Raw genomic sequence first — 17,723 nt, 5'->3', positions numbered from 1 at the left:
CACCTTTCAAGAAGGAAGCACTGCTGCAGTTGCTCATGCTTAAAGGCTTCATTGCTCTACCAAGATACATGGTCTACTGCATATCAGCCCCATTCTGTGGCCTCTCTTCCAATCCAGGACAAAAAGGAATGATGGAGTAAGACCAACCTTCCCTTCTGTCCAGAAGATGCTCTCCCCTTTGCAGGACTGGAATGGCATTGAGGGCTGAGGCTGCTCTCAGATAGGAGGACACCATTAAGTGTCAATAGGACAGCCTATTCCTATTTCCCTGTGAACCCTCTCTTCCACATGCAGCAAGGCAAGGCCCAGGGCTTCCTGCTTTCTAGAGCCGAGCCTCTCTGCTGAATTTGCTTTGTTCTGTGTTTCTCCTACACGTTTTCTCTGGTACTGAATAGATGCATCCTTTTCTTTCCCTGAGGTGGTGACAGCCAAGACTGGGATTTGAACTTCCATGTAGAAATAGGCATAGGTTAAAAAAGAGGCCACACGTGACTTCAAGGTACACTGGGATTTGAGGCAAAACTCCCAGCTAAGTAAGAGGTTACTTTATCTTGTTTTTCCTTCTCTGTGCATCTATCTTCTCTGAAGGCCAGAGATGCTTATGACCCAGGCAATACCATCCTTACACAGTCTCAACTTCACCACAACCTCTAGTAACTTTTACCTGATCTGCTTGCCTTCTCTCATATCATATAAGGACAAGAAGACATCGGTGTCTTCCCCAATGGTATTATAGGTGAAACTCTTCAGGCTGAGGAAGAAGTGGTGTGGCACTGGCATCCGACAGGTATCCCCATGACGTGGGCGCATTGTATCTACCTAATGAGGAAGGCAAGAAACAGTGATTCCTATTTTAATTATTCACTACATTGATCATAAATAAAATGAAAACTAAATGACTAATTCTCCTCATACTACCAAAGGGGATTATGTAAGAGAGACAGAAGGGGTCTTCTCTGCTAGTAGGGGAGCGCTGTGTCAATATGCTTGGTTTGAGGCAGGCAAATATGCAGCTGGGAGAAGTCAACTGAGTGAAGGAGCTATGGGAATGGTAATTCCAACTTATGAGTGAACTTAATATCTCCACTAGGTCACAAACTTCTAAATTCTCCATAAACTTCTAAATTCAAAGTTATTGCTTGGAGATGCTGAAACCCTGATGCACTTGATTTACAATGTTAGATGGTAATAGATACCATTCTAAATGACACTTTTACTTTCTCCCAGACAGATTCATTTTAGTCTCCCAGTCTACGTTATTTCAATTGTGCTTATGTAAATTTGCACAGAGGAGTGAGGGGAGACTGGCCATATCTGCTCGGAGGTCAGGGCTATTTAGATGAAAGGCATCACAAGATCAAGATGTCTGTGATGGCTATCATTGCCTGTTGCATCCCCACGCTGTGATCTCTTAAAAGTGCTGTGGGAAAAGACTGGGAGGCCTACTTAAGCTGCTTACCTGGGATGTGCTTTGCTGGACACTCTGCCGGCTGGATAAGTGCTGTGGAAAGAAAGAAAAATTCACTCATCTGGGAAGGAAACTAACTTTTATTAAGCACCCTCCATATGTTAAGCGTTCTGCAGTCTTTTACATATATGTTCTCACTTAATTCTGATAACCTTTTTAGAACAATGCTATTTGTACTTGATGGAGGCAACTAAAGTTTGGTGTAAGAAAGTGATGTGTTGATGGGGCGCCTGGGTGGCTCAGTCGTTAAGCGTCTGCCTTCGGTTCAGGTCATGATCCCAGGGTCCTGGGATCGAGCCCCGCATCGGGCTCCCTGCTCAGCGGGAAGCCTGCTTCTCCCTCTCCCACTCCCCCTGCTTGTGTTCCCTCTCTCGCTGTGTCTCTCTCTGTCAAATAAATAAATAAAATCTTTAAAAAAAAAAAAAAGAAAGTGATGTGTTGAAGATCATAGAGCAAGAAGGTGGCAAAGTCTGGATTCAAACCCAAGCCTCTCCAGCCCAAAATACCAGCCAAGTCACAGGTGCTTGCTACTGGATTTGTGCTTTGGCACTGTCCTCTCCATGCCCTCTACCACATACCTAGCTGTAAGAGCCAGTTTCTTTTTTTTTTTTTAATTTATTTTTAAATTTTATTTTATAGTTAGTCACCATACATTACATCATTAGTTTTTTAAAAAAATTTTTAGAAGATTTTATTTATTCACTCGAGACACACACACACAAAGAGCGAGAGAGGGGGCATGAGCAGGGAGAGAGGCAGAGGGAGAAGCAGGTTCCCTGCTGAGCCAGGAGCCCGATGTGGGGCTTGATCCCAGAACACTGGGATCATGACCTGAGCCAAAGGCAGATGCTTAATCATCTGAGCCACTCAGGCGCCCTACATCATTAGCTTTTGATGTACTGTTCCATGATTCATTGTTTGCATATAACTCCCAGTGATCCATGCAATACATGCCCTCCTTAATACCCATCACTGGGCTAACTCTCCCCCCCCACCCCTCCCCTCTAAAACCCTCAGTTTGTTTCTCAGAGTCCATAGTCTTTCATGGCTCATCCTCCCCTCCGATTTCCCACCCTTCATTTTTCCCTTCCTACTATCTTTTTTTTTTTTTTTTAACATATAATGTATTATTTGTTTCAGAGGTACAGGTCTGTGATCCATCAGTCTTACAAAATTCACAGCATTCACCATAGCACATACCCTCCCCAATGTCCAACACCCAGCCACCCTATCCCTCCCACCCCCCACCACTCCAGCAATCCTCAGTTTGTTTCCTGAGATTAGTAAGAGTCTTTTATGGTTTGTCTCCCTCTCTGGTTTCATCTTGTTTCATTTTTTCCTCCCTTCCCCTATGATCTTCTGTCTTGTTTCTTAAATTCCTCATATCAGTGAGATCATATGATACTTGTCTTTCTCTGATTGACTTATTTTGCTTAGCATAATACCCTCTAGCCATCTTGCAAATGACAAGATTTTTTTTTTTAACAATATTAGATATTTTGCATTCCTTTTTATTTTTTTTTTATTTTTTGACAGAGAGAGAGACAGAGAGAGAGGGAACATAAGCAGGGGGAGTGGGAGAGGGAGAAGCAGGCTTCCCACCGAGCAGGGAGCCCGATGCGGGGCTCGATCCTAGGACGCCAGGATCATGACCTGAGCCGACGGCAGACACTTAAAGACTGAGCTACCCAGGCGCCCCAAGATTTCATTTTTGATGGTTGTATAATATTCCATTTTGTGTGTGTGTGTGTGTGTGTGTGTGTGTGTGTGTGTATGTATGTGTGTATACATATATATATATATATATATACCACATCTTCTTTATCCATTCATCTGTCGATGGACATCTTGGCTCTTCCCATAGTTTGGCTATTGTGGACATTGCTGCTATAAACATTGGGGTGCACGTACCCCTTCAGATCACTACATTTGTATCTTTGGGGTAAATACCCAGTAGTGCAATTGCTGGGCTGTAGGGTAGCTCTATTTTCAACTTTCTGAGGAACCTCCATACTGTTTTCCAGAGTGGTTATACCAGCTTGCCTTCCCACCAACAGTGTAGGAGGGTTCCCCTTTCTCCGCATCCTCGCCAAATCTTTCATTTCCTGACTTGTTAATTTTAGGCATTCTGACTGGTGTGCGGTGGTATCTCATTGAGGTTTTGATTTGGATTTCCCTGATGTTGAGTGATGCTGAACACTTTTTCATTTGTCTGTTGGCCATTTGGAAGTCTTCTTTGCAGAAATGTCTGTTCATGGCATCTGCCCATTTTTTAAAATTTATTTTATTATGTTATGTTTGTCACCATACAATACATCATTAGTTTTGATGTAGTGATCCATGATTCATTGTTTTCATATAACACCCAGTGCTCCATGCAGTAGTGCCCTCCTTAATATCCATCACCAGGCTAACCCATCCCTCCACCCCTCTCCTCTCTAAAACCCTCAGTTTGTTTCTCAGAGTCCGTAGTCTCTCATGGAGACTCTCTCCTTCTCCGATTTCCCCCCCTTCATTTTTCCGTACCTTCTCCTAATGTCCTCCATGCTATTCTTTATGTTCCACAGATAAGTGAAACCATATGATAATTGACTTTCTCTGCTTGACTTATTTCACTTAGCATCATCTCCTCCAGTCCCAACCATGTTGATGTAAAAGTTGGGTATTCATCCTTTCTGATGGCCAAGTAATATTCCATTGTATATATATGGACCACATCTTCTTTATCCATTCATCTGTTGAAGGGTATGTCAGCTCTTTCCACAGTTTGGCTATTACGGACATTGCTGCTATGAACATTGGGGTGCATATGGCCCTTCTTTTCACTAACATCTGTGTCTTTGGGGTAAATACCCAGTAGTGCAATTGCTGGGTCATAGGGTGGCTCTATTTTTAATCTTTTTTTTTTAATTTTTAAAAAAATTTTATTTATTTATATGAGAGACAGAGAGAGAAACAGAAAGAGTGCGCACAAGCAGGGGGAGGGGCAGAGGGAGAAGCAGGCTCCCTGCTGAGCAGGGAGCCCGATGCAGGGCTCAATCCCAGGACCCTGGGATCATGACCTGAGCTGAAGGCAGATGCTTAACGACTGAGCCACCCAAGTGCCCCTCTATTTTTAATCTTTTGAGGAACCTCCATACTGTTTTCCAAAGTGGCTGTACCAACTTGCATTCCCACCAACAGTGTAAGAGGGTTCCCCTTTCTCCATAACCTCTCCAACATTTGTTGTTTCTTGCCTTGTCAATTTTTGGCATTCTAACTGAATCCTAGAGGAGAACATAGGCAGTAACCTCTTTGACATCGCCCACAGCAACTTCTTTCAAGATACATCTCCAAAGGCTAATGAAACAAAAGCAAAAATGAACTTTTGGGACTTCATCAAGATAAAAGCTTCTGCACAGCAAAGGAAACAGTCAACAAAACAAAGAGGCAACCCACAGAATGGGAGAAGATATTTGCAAATGACACTACAGATAAAGGGCTGGTATCCAAGATCTATAAAGAACTTCTCAAACTCAACACCCAAAATCAAATAATCCAGTCAAGAAATGGGCAGAAGACATGAACAGACGCTTCTCCAAAGAAGACATACAAATGGCTAACAGACACATGAAAAAATGTTCATCATCATCAGCCATCAGGGAAATTCAAATCAAAACCACACTGAGATACCACCTTACATGAGTTGGAATGTGAAGAGTTTTAATCAAGAAAGGATGCTTCACGTATTGAATGGAGAACTGGGTGTTATACGCAAACAATGAATCATGTAACACTACATCAAAAACTAATGATGTGATGTATGGTGATTAACATAACATAATAAAATAAAATTAAAAAAAAAGAAAGGATGCTGCACTTTGTCAAATACCTTTTTCTGCATCTATTGAGAGGATCCTATGGGTCTTGTTCTTTCTTTTATTAATGTATTGTATCACATTGATTGATTTGCGGATGTTGAACCAACCTTGCAGCCCAGGAATACATCCCACTTGGTCGTGGTGAATAATCCTTTTAATGTACTGTTGGATCCTATTGGCTAGTATTTTGGTCAGAATTTTTGCATCCATGTCCATCAGGGATATTGGTCTGTAATTCTCCTTTTTGATGGGGTCTTCGTCTGGTTTTGGGATCAAGGTAATGGTGGCCTCATAAAATGAGTTTGGAAGTTTTCCTTCCATTTCTATTTTTTGGAACAGTTTCAGAAGAATAAGTATTAATTCTTCTTTAAATGTTTGGTAGAATTCCCCTGGGAAGCCACCTGGCCCAGGGCTCTTGTTTCTTGGGAGATTTTTGATTACTGCTTCAATTTCCTTGCTGGTTATGGGTCTGTTCAGGGTTTCTATTTCTTCCTGGTTCAGTTTTGGTAGTTTATACTTCTCTAGGAATGCATCCATTTCTCCCAGATTGTCTAATATGCTGGCATATAGTTCCTCATAATATGTTCTTATAACTGTTTGTATTTCTTTGGTGTTGGCTGTGATCTCTCCTCTTTCACTCTTGATTTTATTTATTTGGGTCCTTTCTCTTTTCTTTTTGATAAGTCTGGCCAGGGCTTTATCAATCTTATTAATTCTTTCCAAGAACTTGCTTCTAGTTTCATTGATCTGTTCTACTGTTCTTTTGGTTTCTATTTCATTGATTTCTGCTCTGATCTTTATTATTTCTCTTCTCCTGCTGGGTTTAGGCTTTATTTGCTGTTCTTTCTCCAGCTCCTTTAGGTGTAGGGTTAGGTTGTGTATTTGAGAACTTTCTTGTTTCTTGAGAAAGGCTTGTATTGCTATATACTTTCCTCTTAGGACCGCCTTTGCTGCATCCCAAAGATTTTGAACAGTTGTGTTTTCATTTTCATTTGTTTCCATGAATTTTTAAAATTCTTCTTTAATTTCCTGGTTGACCCACTCATTCTTTAGTAGGATGCTCTTTAGCCTCCATGTATTTGAGTTCTTTCCGACTTTCCTCGTGTGATTGAGTTCTAGTTTCAAAGCATTGTGGTCCAAAAATATGCAGGGAATGATCCCAATCCTTTGGTACCGGTTGAGATCTGATTTGTGACCTAGGATGTGATGTATTCTGGAGAATGTTCCATGGGCACTAGAGAAGAATGTGTATTCTGTTGCTTTGGGATGAAATGTTCTGAATATATCTGTGAAGTCCATTTGGTCCAGTGTGTCATTTAAAGTCTTTTTTCCTTGTTGATCTTTTGCTTAGATGATCTGTCCATTTCAGTGAGGGGGGTGTTAAAGTCCCCCACTATTATTGTATTGTTGTTGATGTGTTTCTTTGCTTTTGTTATTAATAGGCTTATATAATTGGCAGCTCCCATGTTAGGGGCATAGATATTTATAATTGTTAGATTGACCCTTTAAGTAGGATATAGTGTCCTTCCCTCATCTCTTATTATAGTCTTTGGCTTAAAATCTAATTGGTCTGATATAAGGATTGCCACCCCAACTTTCTTCTGGTGTCCATTAGCATGGTAAATGATTTTCCACCCCTCACTTTCAATCTGGAGGTGTCTTTGGGTCTAAAACGAGTCTCTTGAAGACAGCATATTGATGGGTCTTGTTTTTTTATCCAATCTGATACCCTGTGTCTTTTGATTGGGGCATTTAGCCCATTTACATTCAGGGTAACTATTGGAAGATGAATTTAGTGCTAGTGTATTGCCTGTAAGGTGACTGTTACTGTATATTGTCTCTGTTCCTTTCCGGTCCATGTTACTTTTAGGCTCTCTCTTTGCTTAGAGGACCCCTTTCAGTATTTCTTGTAGGGATGGTCTGGTGTTTGCAAATTCTTTTAGTTTGTATTTGTCCTGGAAGCTTTTTATCTCTCCTTCTATTTTCAGTGACAGCCTACCTGGCTATAGTATTCTTGGCTGCATATTTTTCTCATTTAGTGCTCTGAATATATCATGCCAGTCCTTTCTGTCCTGCCAGATCTCTGTGGATAGGTCTGTTGCCAATCTAATGTTTCTACCATTGTAGGTTATGGATCTCTTATCCTGAGCTGCTTTCAGGATTTTCTCTTTGTCTCTGAGACTCGTAAGTTTTACTATTAGATGTCGGGGTGTTGACCTATTTTTATTGATTTTGAGGGGGATTCTCTGTGCCTTCTGGATTTTGATGCCTGTTTCCTTCCCCAAATTGGGAAGTTCTCTGCTATAATTTGCTCTAACATACCTTCTGCCCCGCTCTCTCTTCTTCTGGGATCCCAATTATCCTAATATTGTTTCGTCTTATGGTATCACTTATCTCTCGAATTCTGCCCTCGTGATCCAGTAGTTGTTCATCTCTCTTTTTCTCAGCTTCTTTATTCTCCATCATTTGGTCTTCTATATCACTAATTCTCTCCTCTGCCTCATTTATCCTAGCAGTTAGAGTCTTCATTTTTGATTGCACCTCATTAATAGCCTTTTTGATTTCGACTTGATTAGATTTTAGTTCTTTTCTTTCTCCAGAAAGGGATTCTCTAGTATCTTCTATGCTTTTTTCAAGCCCAGCTAGTATCTTTATAATCGTCATTCTGAACTCTAGTTCCGACATCTTACTAATGTCCGTATTGATTAGGTCCCTGGCAGTTGGTACTGCCTCTTGCTCTTTTTTTTTCAGGGGAGTTCTTCCATCTTGTCATTTTGTCCAGAGAGAAATAGATAAATGAGAGAACAAAATGCTAAAAGGGTAACAATGACCCCAGAAAAAAATACACTAAACAAATCAGAAGGGCCCCAAAACCAGGGGGGAAATAAAGGGGGAAAAAGAAAAAGAATATGATGAGGCTGGTGAATAGAACAGAGCCACACACTAGATTTTGGGTGTATTTTGGTCTGTTAGAAGAAACTGCCTCCCAAAATTTTAAAGAAAGACTTATATATATACAAAAATAAGGGTAAATATGATGAAGGGATGGAATATGACTGTAAAGATGAAAATTTAAAAAGACTTTAAAAAAGGAATTGGTAAGAAGTTGGTTGAAGAAAGAAAGAAGAAAAATTAAAAAAAAAAAAAGGAGAGAATGTGATCAGGCGGGAGACTAAAACAAAGCCATACACTAGAGATTTAGAGTATATTTTGGTCTGTTAGAAGAAATTGTATCCCAAAATTTTAAAGAGAGAAAAACATATATATATATACACAAAAAATAAGGTTAACTACAATGAAGGGATAGAATATGACTCTAGAAATGAATTTAAAAAAGATTTTTAAAAAAGGAATTGATAAGGGGCGCCTGGGTGGCTCAGTCATTGGGCGTCTCCCTTCAGCTCAGGTCATGATCCTGGTGTCCTGGGATCGAGCCCCACATCGGGCTCCCTGCTCTGTGGGAAGCCTGCTTCTCCCTCTCCCACTCCCCCTGCTTGTGTTCCTTCTCTTGCTGTGTCTCTCTGTCAAATAAATAAATAAATTCTTAAAAAAAAAAAAGGAATTGATAAGATGTTGGTTGAAAAAGGGAAAAAGAAAAATTCAAAAAGAAAATAGAAAAAGAAAATTTTAAAAATTAACTTTGAAAGACTAAAGAATCTGGGAAATAAAGCCATGAATTCTATGTGCTGTATACCCCTAGCGCTGGAGTTCTGCAGTTCTCATTGACTGATCGGTAAACTTGGTCTTGACTGGATGTTCTTGCTGATCTTCTGGGGGAGGGGCCTGTTGGAGTGACCTTCAAATGTCTTTGCCTTGGGCGGAACTGCACCACCGTTGCCAGGGGCCAGGCTAAGTAATCTGCTCGGGTTTGCCCTCAGTAGCTTTTGTTCCCTGAAAGCTCTCTGTATAGCTCTGGAGGACCAGAATGAAAATGGCGGCCTCTAAATCTCCGGCCGTGGAAGAGCCAAGAATTCAGGGCCCCACTCCTCAGTGACCCCACAGAGAAAAGCAGTCAAACACTTCTGTCTCCTTGGTCTCTGGCCACACTCCGTGCTCACCTGGCCTGTGACCAAGCATTTCTATCTCTGGCACATGACCCCGTGTGGTCTCCAAACCCAGCGGATTCCTGCGGTGGGCTCCCTTGCCTCTCCTCCCCAGGGAGGAAGTGTAGTCTCCCCAGATCTGCCACTTGTTGGGTCCCTGCTCAAAGAGCAGTGGCCCGACTGTGCCACGGATCATAGTTTATGGCAACCCCAAGCTGAGAGCCCACTCCTCAGCTCCGTCTTTGCAGCCTGCTTCCCTGCTCCGATACCTGGGAGCTCTGCCACACTCAGGCACCCCCGGTCTTTCTGTGACCCTGAGGGTCCTGAGACCACACTGTCCCAGAGAGGGTTCCACCCCCCCACTTAGCCACTGGAGCGACGTCACTTAGCAGAACAGACTTCTAAAAGTTCCAATTTTGTGCTTCGCTGCTCTATTACTTGCCAGTAGCCGGCTGACGGAGGCTCCTTCCCCTCCCCCACCCCCGTCTATCTTCCCAAATATCACCTCAAATTCACTTCTCCGCACATCCTGCCTTCCAAGAAAGTGGTCGCTTTTCTGTTCATAGAGTTGCTGCTATTCTTTTCTTGTATCTCCTGTTGAGTTTGTAGGTGTTCAGAATGGTTTGATACCTATCTAGCTGAATTCCTGGGACCAGACGATATTTTGGTCTCCTACTCTTCTGCCATCTTGCTCCTCCTCCAAGATCCAGCTTCTTTAGGCTCTCTACACTGGAGTCCCAAACGGGCCCCTCCCAAACATGCTGTTCCTTTGCTGCTGGCTGATGTTAGAAGAAGCAGATTCTAATTCTAGCTATCATGCAAATGAGTTGTGAAATCAGATAAATTGTTTAGTCTCTCCAAGAGACATTTTCCTTGACTGTAAAACTGACATAAAAGCTTTTATTGTCTTCCTCACAGAGTTATTGTGAGGCTTAAATGACATAATGGGAAGCAGCATGATACATTAGTTAGGGACCTAAGTGTAGAAGTCAGGACACTTGGTTTTAAATCTTGACTCACATTTGTGTTTGCTCATCTATAAAGTAAGGATAACATTTTGGACTGAACTCAACATCATAGGGTTTTGTGCAGATTAACCTGCCACAGTATCTATCATATTGTAAGTGGCTGATCATTCCTATTTTATTATTATTGGTATTCTTCTTTATAAGTAGTTACTATAGAAAAGTCAGTCACATTTAGAAGGAAACCCTGGCCAGGAAGAATTGTGGGTTCACAACAATTCAGTACCTGGTGTTGGTAAACTCAACAAGGAGAGTTTCTATCTGCTCTCTTTGGGCCGTAGACATGTGAGACAGCACTCATTTGGTGAACTATTCTACATCACATGGGTAGGAAGGATGGTTGCTCGGTAGAATGGTTTCATTTCTTTTTTCTTTTTTTTCTTGTACACAATTTTCATAATAGTTTTATTTGTAAAAGCCCCAAAGTAAAAATAACATAAATGTCCGTCAATAGAAAAATGGGTAAACAAGTTTTTAAAATTTAAATTCAATTAGCCAACATATAGTACATCATTACTTTTCGGTATAGGGTTCAATGATTCATTAGTTGCATATAACACCCAGTGCTCATCACATCACATTCCCTCCTTAATTTTATTTAGGGTTAAATGTGTGTATTTGGAAAACTGAATACAATTAAATATTAATTTAAATGTATCTTACTAGCTGTATTTGTTAATTATTAAATATTCATGTGTATTATTAGCTATATTAGCTAATTATTATTGACTACTAATGTCCATTCATGGGACTATATGTTCCCATGATATATATTAAATATAATAAAATAGGCCTCCACCAGCTTGGAAAATCATCACACAGAATGTATATGTACAAAAAGACCCATCATATACAAAAAAGCTTTTAAAAAATCAGGTTTTCAAAAAAAATCAAGTTTTCTATGGTTTACTGACCCATATCCTACTGGGAAGGTTATTGGCCTAAAATGTTTTCCATTGTTTTATTTTACTTTCAGGGGCTGCACTAAGTCATTCTTCTCAAGTGGATTTACTGATTAACTCTTAAAAATGACTACCAATCTTAAACATAAATGCTCAATTATAACTATATGTAGGAGTTTACAACTAATTTCAGTGTAAAACATCCCTGTTGACAATAACAAATGTCATTTTAAATTTCAGAAGCATCAAATTTGAGGAGAAGTTTCAAACCAGTCTAAAAGTGCACCGCATGGGTGGCCAGAGAAAGGCATCAAAACTGGCATTCTGGAACATCTTTTATGGCATTATAAGGAAAAACCACTTCCCTGTTACCAGGCAGCATTCAGCTGGCCAGCTGATACGTCCCTTTTCAGATCCATCACCACCTGTACTAGAGCTATAATGTACTGTCTCCATGTTTGCGACCCAACTCTAGACTGCCCTCCCAGGGAGCAAAAAACCCTATCTTAATCGTCTTTATATCCTAAATACATCAGGCAATGTACAATGTACATCAAATATAAATTAATTAAGAATTGCATGGACATTACTAGTGGGAGTATATATAATCATTGTGGAAAAAAATATGGCCTAATATATTAGAGCTGAAGATGTGATTACCTAATCATTCAGTAATTTGTCTCCTGGTTATAAACTTCCCAGTATTCAAAGACCTTTGTGAGTATATATAAAATATTTGGCTGGCCAGATGTCTGTCTGCCTATCTGTCTGGCCAGCCAAATACTAACACTTCTTGCTTTTAAATCTGTATTTCTGTTAATACTGGTAATTTACCTTTTCCTAGGAAAACTTTTTTATTTTATCCAATTTTCTCATTTATTACCAGATAATTAAACAAAATATACTGTTACAATTGCTTTTGTATCCTTTATGTTTGGAATAAATTCTCCTTTCTCATTAAAAAAATGTATGTACTACATTACTGTACTGCTAAATTTCCCCCATACAGAAGGCGTTTTCATCCCTTTTAAGTCTATGGTTCATTTAATCTACAAAAGTTTACCAATATGGAAAAAAACTCTGCAACTTTAAACATTATATTCAACTGAATAACACATTTAATTGCCTACTATATATGTTCAGAATTGTGTTAAGTATTGTGGGTCTTACAAGGAAATATGACATATCTAGTCAGGATCACTAATAAAATGATGCTTCATTGTTAGTAAATAATCCAATCAATTGATTTAAGTCCAGAAATGAAAGTACAAACAGTGATCTAATAAAAATATTAAATAGCACTAGAAGATAACAGACTAACACTGTTCCCAATACATGCTAATGTAGAAAGATAATAACATAACAGGAGGTTATAATGTGAGTGCTCTGTTAGATCTTCCCACAATTTAGAAGCTCTTATATAATCTTCAAGTGCCTACGTTCCCCAAAGAGGCATAGCTAATTAAAATTAACATAAATACTTTGTTGTTGCCCTTTGAAATGCTTTCTAGTTTGGACAGCACCAATTCTCTGTTGCTGAAAGTGGGTTTGGACATGTTATGCAGAAGCAAGAACTGAGGAGCATTAGAGGCTTCCTCTGGTTCTTGTCATATAGAAGAGAAAATCCATTTGTGCATTTAAAGAAGATTTTTATCAATTATTACCATTCAACACTTGCACAGGGGATTGGTTTGTGGGTTTTTTTGGTTTGTTTTTTGCTTTTTAGGAAAAACAAAATGCTCTAAATGTAAGCTTAAGGTATGATCCTATTCATATAGGTTTTCTTGTAAAATGAGTGACAAAGAGTATTAAAATCAGAAAGTTTCACATGGAGTCTTTATAATCTGCAGTAATAGATTTAAGTGTTAATACAAAAAGGTTCCAAAAGGTTATTCCTTTGAAACTTGTTGATAAATTTAAGATTTAACCCAAACACTGTGCATTTACCATATGCAATTTAACATAAAAATAAGTGGTTTTCAATAAATTTATGGACTTTCAAAAGGTTGGTTTCAAATGGTTTTTCTTCACCCTATCTAGTTCTTTCTATCTAAAAGCAAATACATGAGATAAAAGACAGCAGGAAATGAGAAAAATAAAAAGGGGCTTGAAACTTTCTTTGGCCTTTTGAGAAGTCAACATTTTAAAATTAACATTTAAATGTATTAAAAGTAATATAAGCACATAGTATTAAAAGTTAAATAACGATAAGAGTCTTGCAATAAAATTATCAGTCCTCTATTCATGCTGTACTATTTCCTAGAGATTAGTACTTTCAACTCTTTATAATTTTTCTCTAAAATTTATCAAATATTTCTAAATGTCACATTTATATTGCTCTCTTCTTATGCAGTTTTAGATTCATCTATTGGCTTCTTATAATGGCAGCTGAGGATTTTCACATCTGTTTATATCCATTTCCCTTCATCTATCTTCCTAATATCTCACAAGTTTTGGTTAAAACTTGTTTATAAGACTGTAACTTTTAAATATTGTTTACTGTTGGGCCAAATAGTATACTTCAATTACATTTCCTTTCTTCTACTACATTCTGCTTTTGTTTCAGGAATCTTAGTTTTATTTAAATTATAGGGTCTTCTCTTATGCCCTCCTACAGCTCTATAAAATACCTTTTTAAAAAATACCTTTTAAAAACATTCTCCATGTGGTAAAGCTACCAAATATCCTCTGAAGTAATTTTTCTCCTGGAGAGGTTTCCTGGCTGCCCTTCTGCTTTCACCGGAACCAATTACTCTCCAGGCCTATTGCATGACTGTCATCCTGGAATCTCCCTCCAATGGTAACCCTAATTCTTTGCACCTCTCCTTTGAGTCAGAATCCCTTTCCTGGATGGCACATAATAGCCTCTTTTGGTTTACTCCCTCATTTTATTTATTTTTTTAAAGATTTTATTTATTTATTTGACAGAGAGAGACACAGCGAGAGAGGGAACACAAGCAGGGGGAGTGAGAGAGGGAGAAGCAGGCTTCCCACGGAGCCCGATGCGGGGCTCGATCCCAGGACTCTGGGATCATGACCTGAGCCGAAGGCAGACCCTTAACGACTGAGCCACCCAGGTGCCCCTACTCCCTCATTTTAAAGAAATAATTTATCCTTCAGTAGTTTCCTGAAAAGGGGTTGAGAAGACTTTTTGTTTGTTTTGAAAATTTGAGTGACCAGAATTTTTTTTAGGCTACTTTCCCATTTGATTGATAATGTGGCTGAATAAAAATAGAATTCTAGGTCAAATTTTACCTTCTCTCAGAATTTTAAAGGCAATATTTCACTATTTTCTAGTTTTCAATGTTGCTATTAAGAAGACAAATGCTATTCTTACGACAAATCCTTATAGGTGACCTATTTTTCTTGCAGGAGGCGTTCAGCTTTAGTGAGCTAAAGTTTCATAATTAAGTGCTAAATACTTGTTAGGCCCTTTAAATCTGGACACTCATATCTATGTTCTGGAAAAGTTTTTTTCCAGCTTTATTGAGATATAATTGACATTTAACATTATGTAAGTCTAAGGTGCACAACATGATGATTTGATACACATATAATATTGCAAAATGAGTACCACAGTAAGGTTAGTTAACACATCCTTCGTTTATCATAATTACCTTTTTGTTGTTGGCATGGTGAGAATGTTTAAGATCTACTCTTTTAACAACTTTCAAGTACAAATCACACTACTGTTAACTACAGTCACCATGCTTCCCACATTAGATCCCCAAAACTTAGTCCTCTTACAACTGAAAGTCTGTACCCTTTGACAAATATCGCCTCATTTCCCCTACTCCCCAGCTCCTGGCAACCACCAATCTACTCTTTGTTTTTATGAGTTCAGCTTTTTTAGATTTCACATATAAATGAGATCATAAAGTATCTGTCATTCTCTGACTTATTTCACTTAGTATAATGCTTTCAAGGTTTATGTTTTCACAAATGGCAGGATTTCCGTCTTTATTATGGATGATTAATATTCCATTGTATATATACTGTATTTTATTTTCCATTCATTCATCAATGGACACTTAGGTTGTTTCTATGTCTTGGCTATTGTGAATAATACTGCAATGAAAGAGGAAGTATAGCTATCTCTTTGAGATCCTGATTTCAAATCCTTTGGATATATACCCAGAAGTGGAATTGCTGGATCATATGGTAGTTCTATTTTCTATATATATATTTTTTTTTTTTGAGGAATCTCCATTCTGTTTTTTATAGTGACTGTACAAATTTATATTTCCAACAACAGCACACAAGAGTTCTCTCTCTTTTTTTTTTAATTCATTTATTTATTTTAGAGAGAGAGCAAGCGAGCACAAGTGAGGGGAAGGGCAGAGGGAGGGACTCTCAAGTAGACTCCCCATTGAGCGTGGAGCCTGACGACGCAGGGCTCAATCTCACGACCCTGAGATCATGACCTGAGCAGAAATCATGAGTGGGCCGCTCAACTGACTCAGCCACCCAGGTGCCCCAAGAGTTCTCTTTTCTATACATCCTTGCCACTATTTATCTCATCTTTTTAAAACTCTATCTCTTTTATTTTTTGATTATTGAAATATAATTGACATACAACGTTTAATATTAGTTTCAGGTGTACAACACTGACTCAACAATACTATACAAAAAACTCTATTTCTCTTTTATTTTTTGATTATTGAAATATAATTGACATACAATGTTATATTAGTTTCAGGTGTACAACACTGATTCAACAATACTATACATTATTCAATGTTCACCACAGTTAAGTGTAGTCATCATCTGTCACCATTCGATGTTATTACAATATTATTGACTATACTCCCTATGCTGTACTTTCCACTCCATGAATTATTTATTTTATAACTGGAAGTTTGTACCTCTTGTCTTTCTGATGACAGGTATTCTAACAGGTGTGAGGTAATATTTCACTGTGGTTTTGATTTGCACGTCCTTAATGACTGGTGATACTGAATACCTTTTCATGAATTTTTGTCTCTTCTTTGGAAAAAAGTCAGATCCTTTGCACATTTTAAAACTCAAATTATTTGGTTTTTTTGCTCTTGAACTTTAGGAGTTCCTTACATATTTTGGATATGAATTCTTTGTCACCTATATAGTTTGTGAATATTTTCTTCTATTCTGTAGGCTGATTTTTCATTTTGTTGTTTCTTTTGCTGTACAGAAGCTATTTTGTTTTAATGTTGTCTCACTTGTTGATTTTCACTTTTGCTGTTGTGCTTTTGTTGTCATATTAAAAAAAAAATCACCAACACCAATGTCAAGCAGCTTTGCTCTGTTTTCTTCTGGGAGATAACAGTTTCAGGTCTAATATTTAATCCATTTAGAGTTAATTTTTGTGAGTGGTTGTAAGACAGAGGTACAATTTCATTCTTCTGCATGTGAATATCCTGTTTTCCCAACATTTACTGAAGAGACTCTCCTTTCCCCATTGAATATTATTGGCTCCCTTGTCAAATATTAGTTCACCATATATATGTGGGTTTACTTCTGGGGTCTCAATTCTCTTCCATTGGTCTGTGCACCTATTTTTATGCCAGTACCACACTGTTCTGTTTTTTGGTTTTTTTCCCACACTGTTTTGATTACTATAAATTTATAATATAGTTTGAAATCAGAAAGTGTGATACCTCCAACTTTGTTCTTTCTCAAGATTACTTGGCTATACAAGGTATATTGTAGTTCCATTTGAATTTTAGGATTGTTTTTTCTATTTCTGGAAAATCCCACTGGCATTTTAATAAGGATTGTATTGAATCTATACATGGTTTTATGCAGCATGGACATTTTAAGAATATTAATTCTTCCAATTAAAAAACATGGGATTATCTTTCCATTTACTTGTGTCTTCTTTAATTTCTTTCATCAATGTCTTATAATTTTTAGTGTATAGATCTTTTACTTCCTTGATTAAATTATTTCCAAGTATTTTATTGTTTTTGATGCTATTGTTAACGGGATTGTTTTCTTTATTTCTTTTTCAGATAGTTCATTGTTAGTGTATTCTGACTTTTGCAATTAACTTGTGTGTTGATTCTGTATTCTGAAACTTTACTGAATTTATTGGCAGTTTGGGGGGAGAAGCTTGAGGATTTTCTATATATAAGGTAATGTCATATGCAAATAGAAACAATTTTACTTCTCCCTTACCAGTTTGGATGTCCTTTCTTTTTTTTCTTGCCTAATCACTCTGGCTAAAACGTCTAATACTGTGTTGAAAAGGAATGGTGAGATTAGGAACCCTTGTCTGGTTTTGATGTTAGAGGAAAAGCTTTCAACCTTTCACTGTTGAGCATGATGTCTGCTGTGGGCTTGTCATGTATGGTCTTTATCATGTTGAGGTATGTTGCTTCTATGTCCATTTTGTTGAGAGCTTTTTTTTTAAAAAAAGATTTATTTATTTTAGAGATATGGTGGTG

General features: G+C 38.2%; 1 protein-coding gene across 4 annotated transcripts in view; it reads right to left on the bottom strand.

Annotated features, from left to right (window-relative positions):
• DOCK3 (dedicator of cytokinesis 3) overlaps positions 1-17,723 on the bottom strand; it is a 571,728-nt gene that overhangs the window by 159,507 nt on the left and 394,498 nt on the right. For all 4 annotated transcript variants that reach the window (XM_032411365.1, XM_032411366.1, XM_032411368.1 and 1 more), the window contains exons 8-9: positions 1,460-1,501; positions 665-819 (exon numbers count right to left, since the gene is read on the bottom strand). In XM_032411365.1, coding sequence (XP_032267256.1) covers positions 665-819; positions 1,460-1,501 — 197 coding nt within the window. The remainder of the gene's footprint in view (positions 1-664; positions 820-1,459; positions 1,502-17,723) is intronic.

This window comes from Phoca vitulina, unplaced genomic scaffold (assembly GCF_004348235.1).
Source record: "Phoca vitulina isolate PV1807 unplaced genomic scaffold, GSC_HSeal_1.0 scaffold13, whole genome shotgun sequence".
Taxonomy (NCBI): domain Eukaryota; kingdom Metazoa; phylum Chordata; class Mammalia; order Carnivora; family Phocidae; genus Phoca; species Phoca vitulina.
This window is presented reverse-complemented; position numbering and strand designations above follow the sequence as displayed.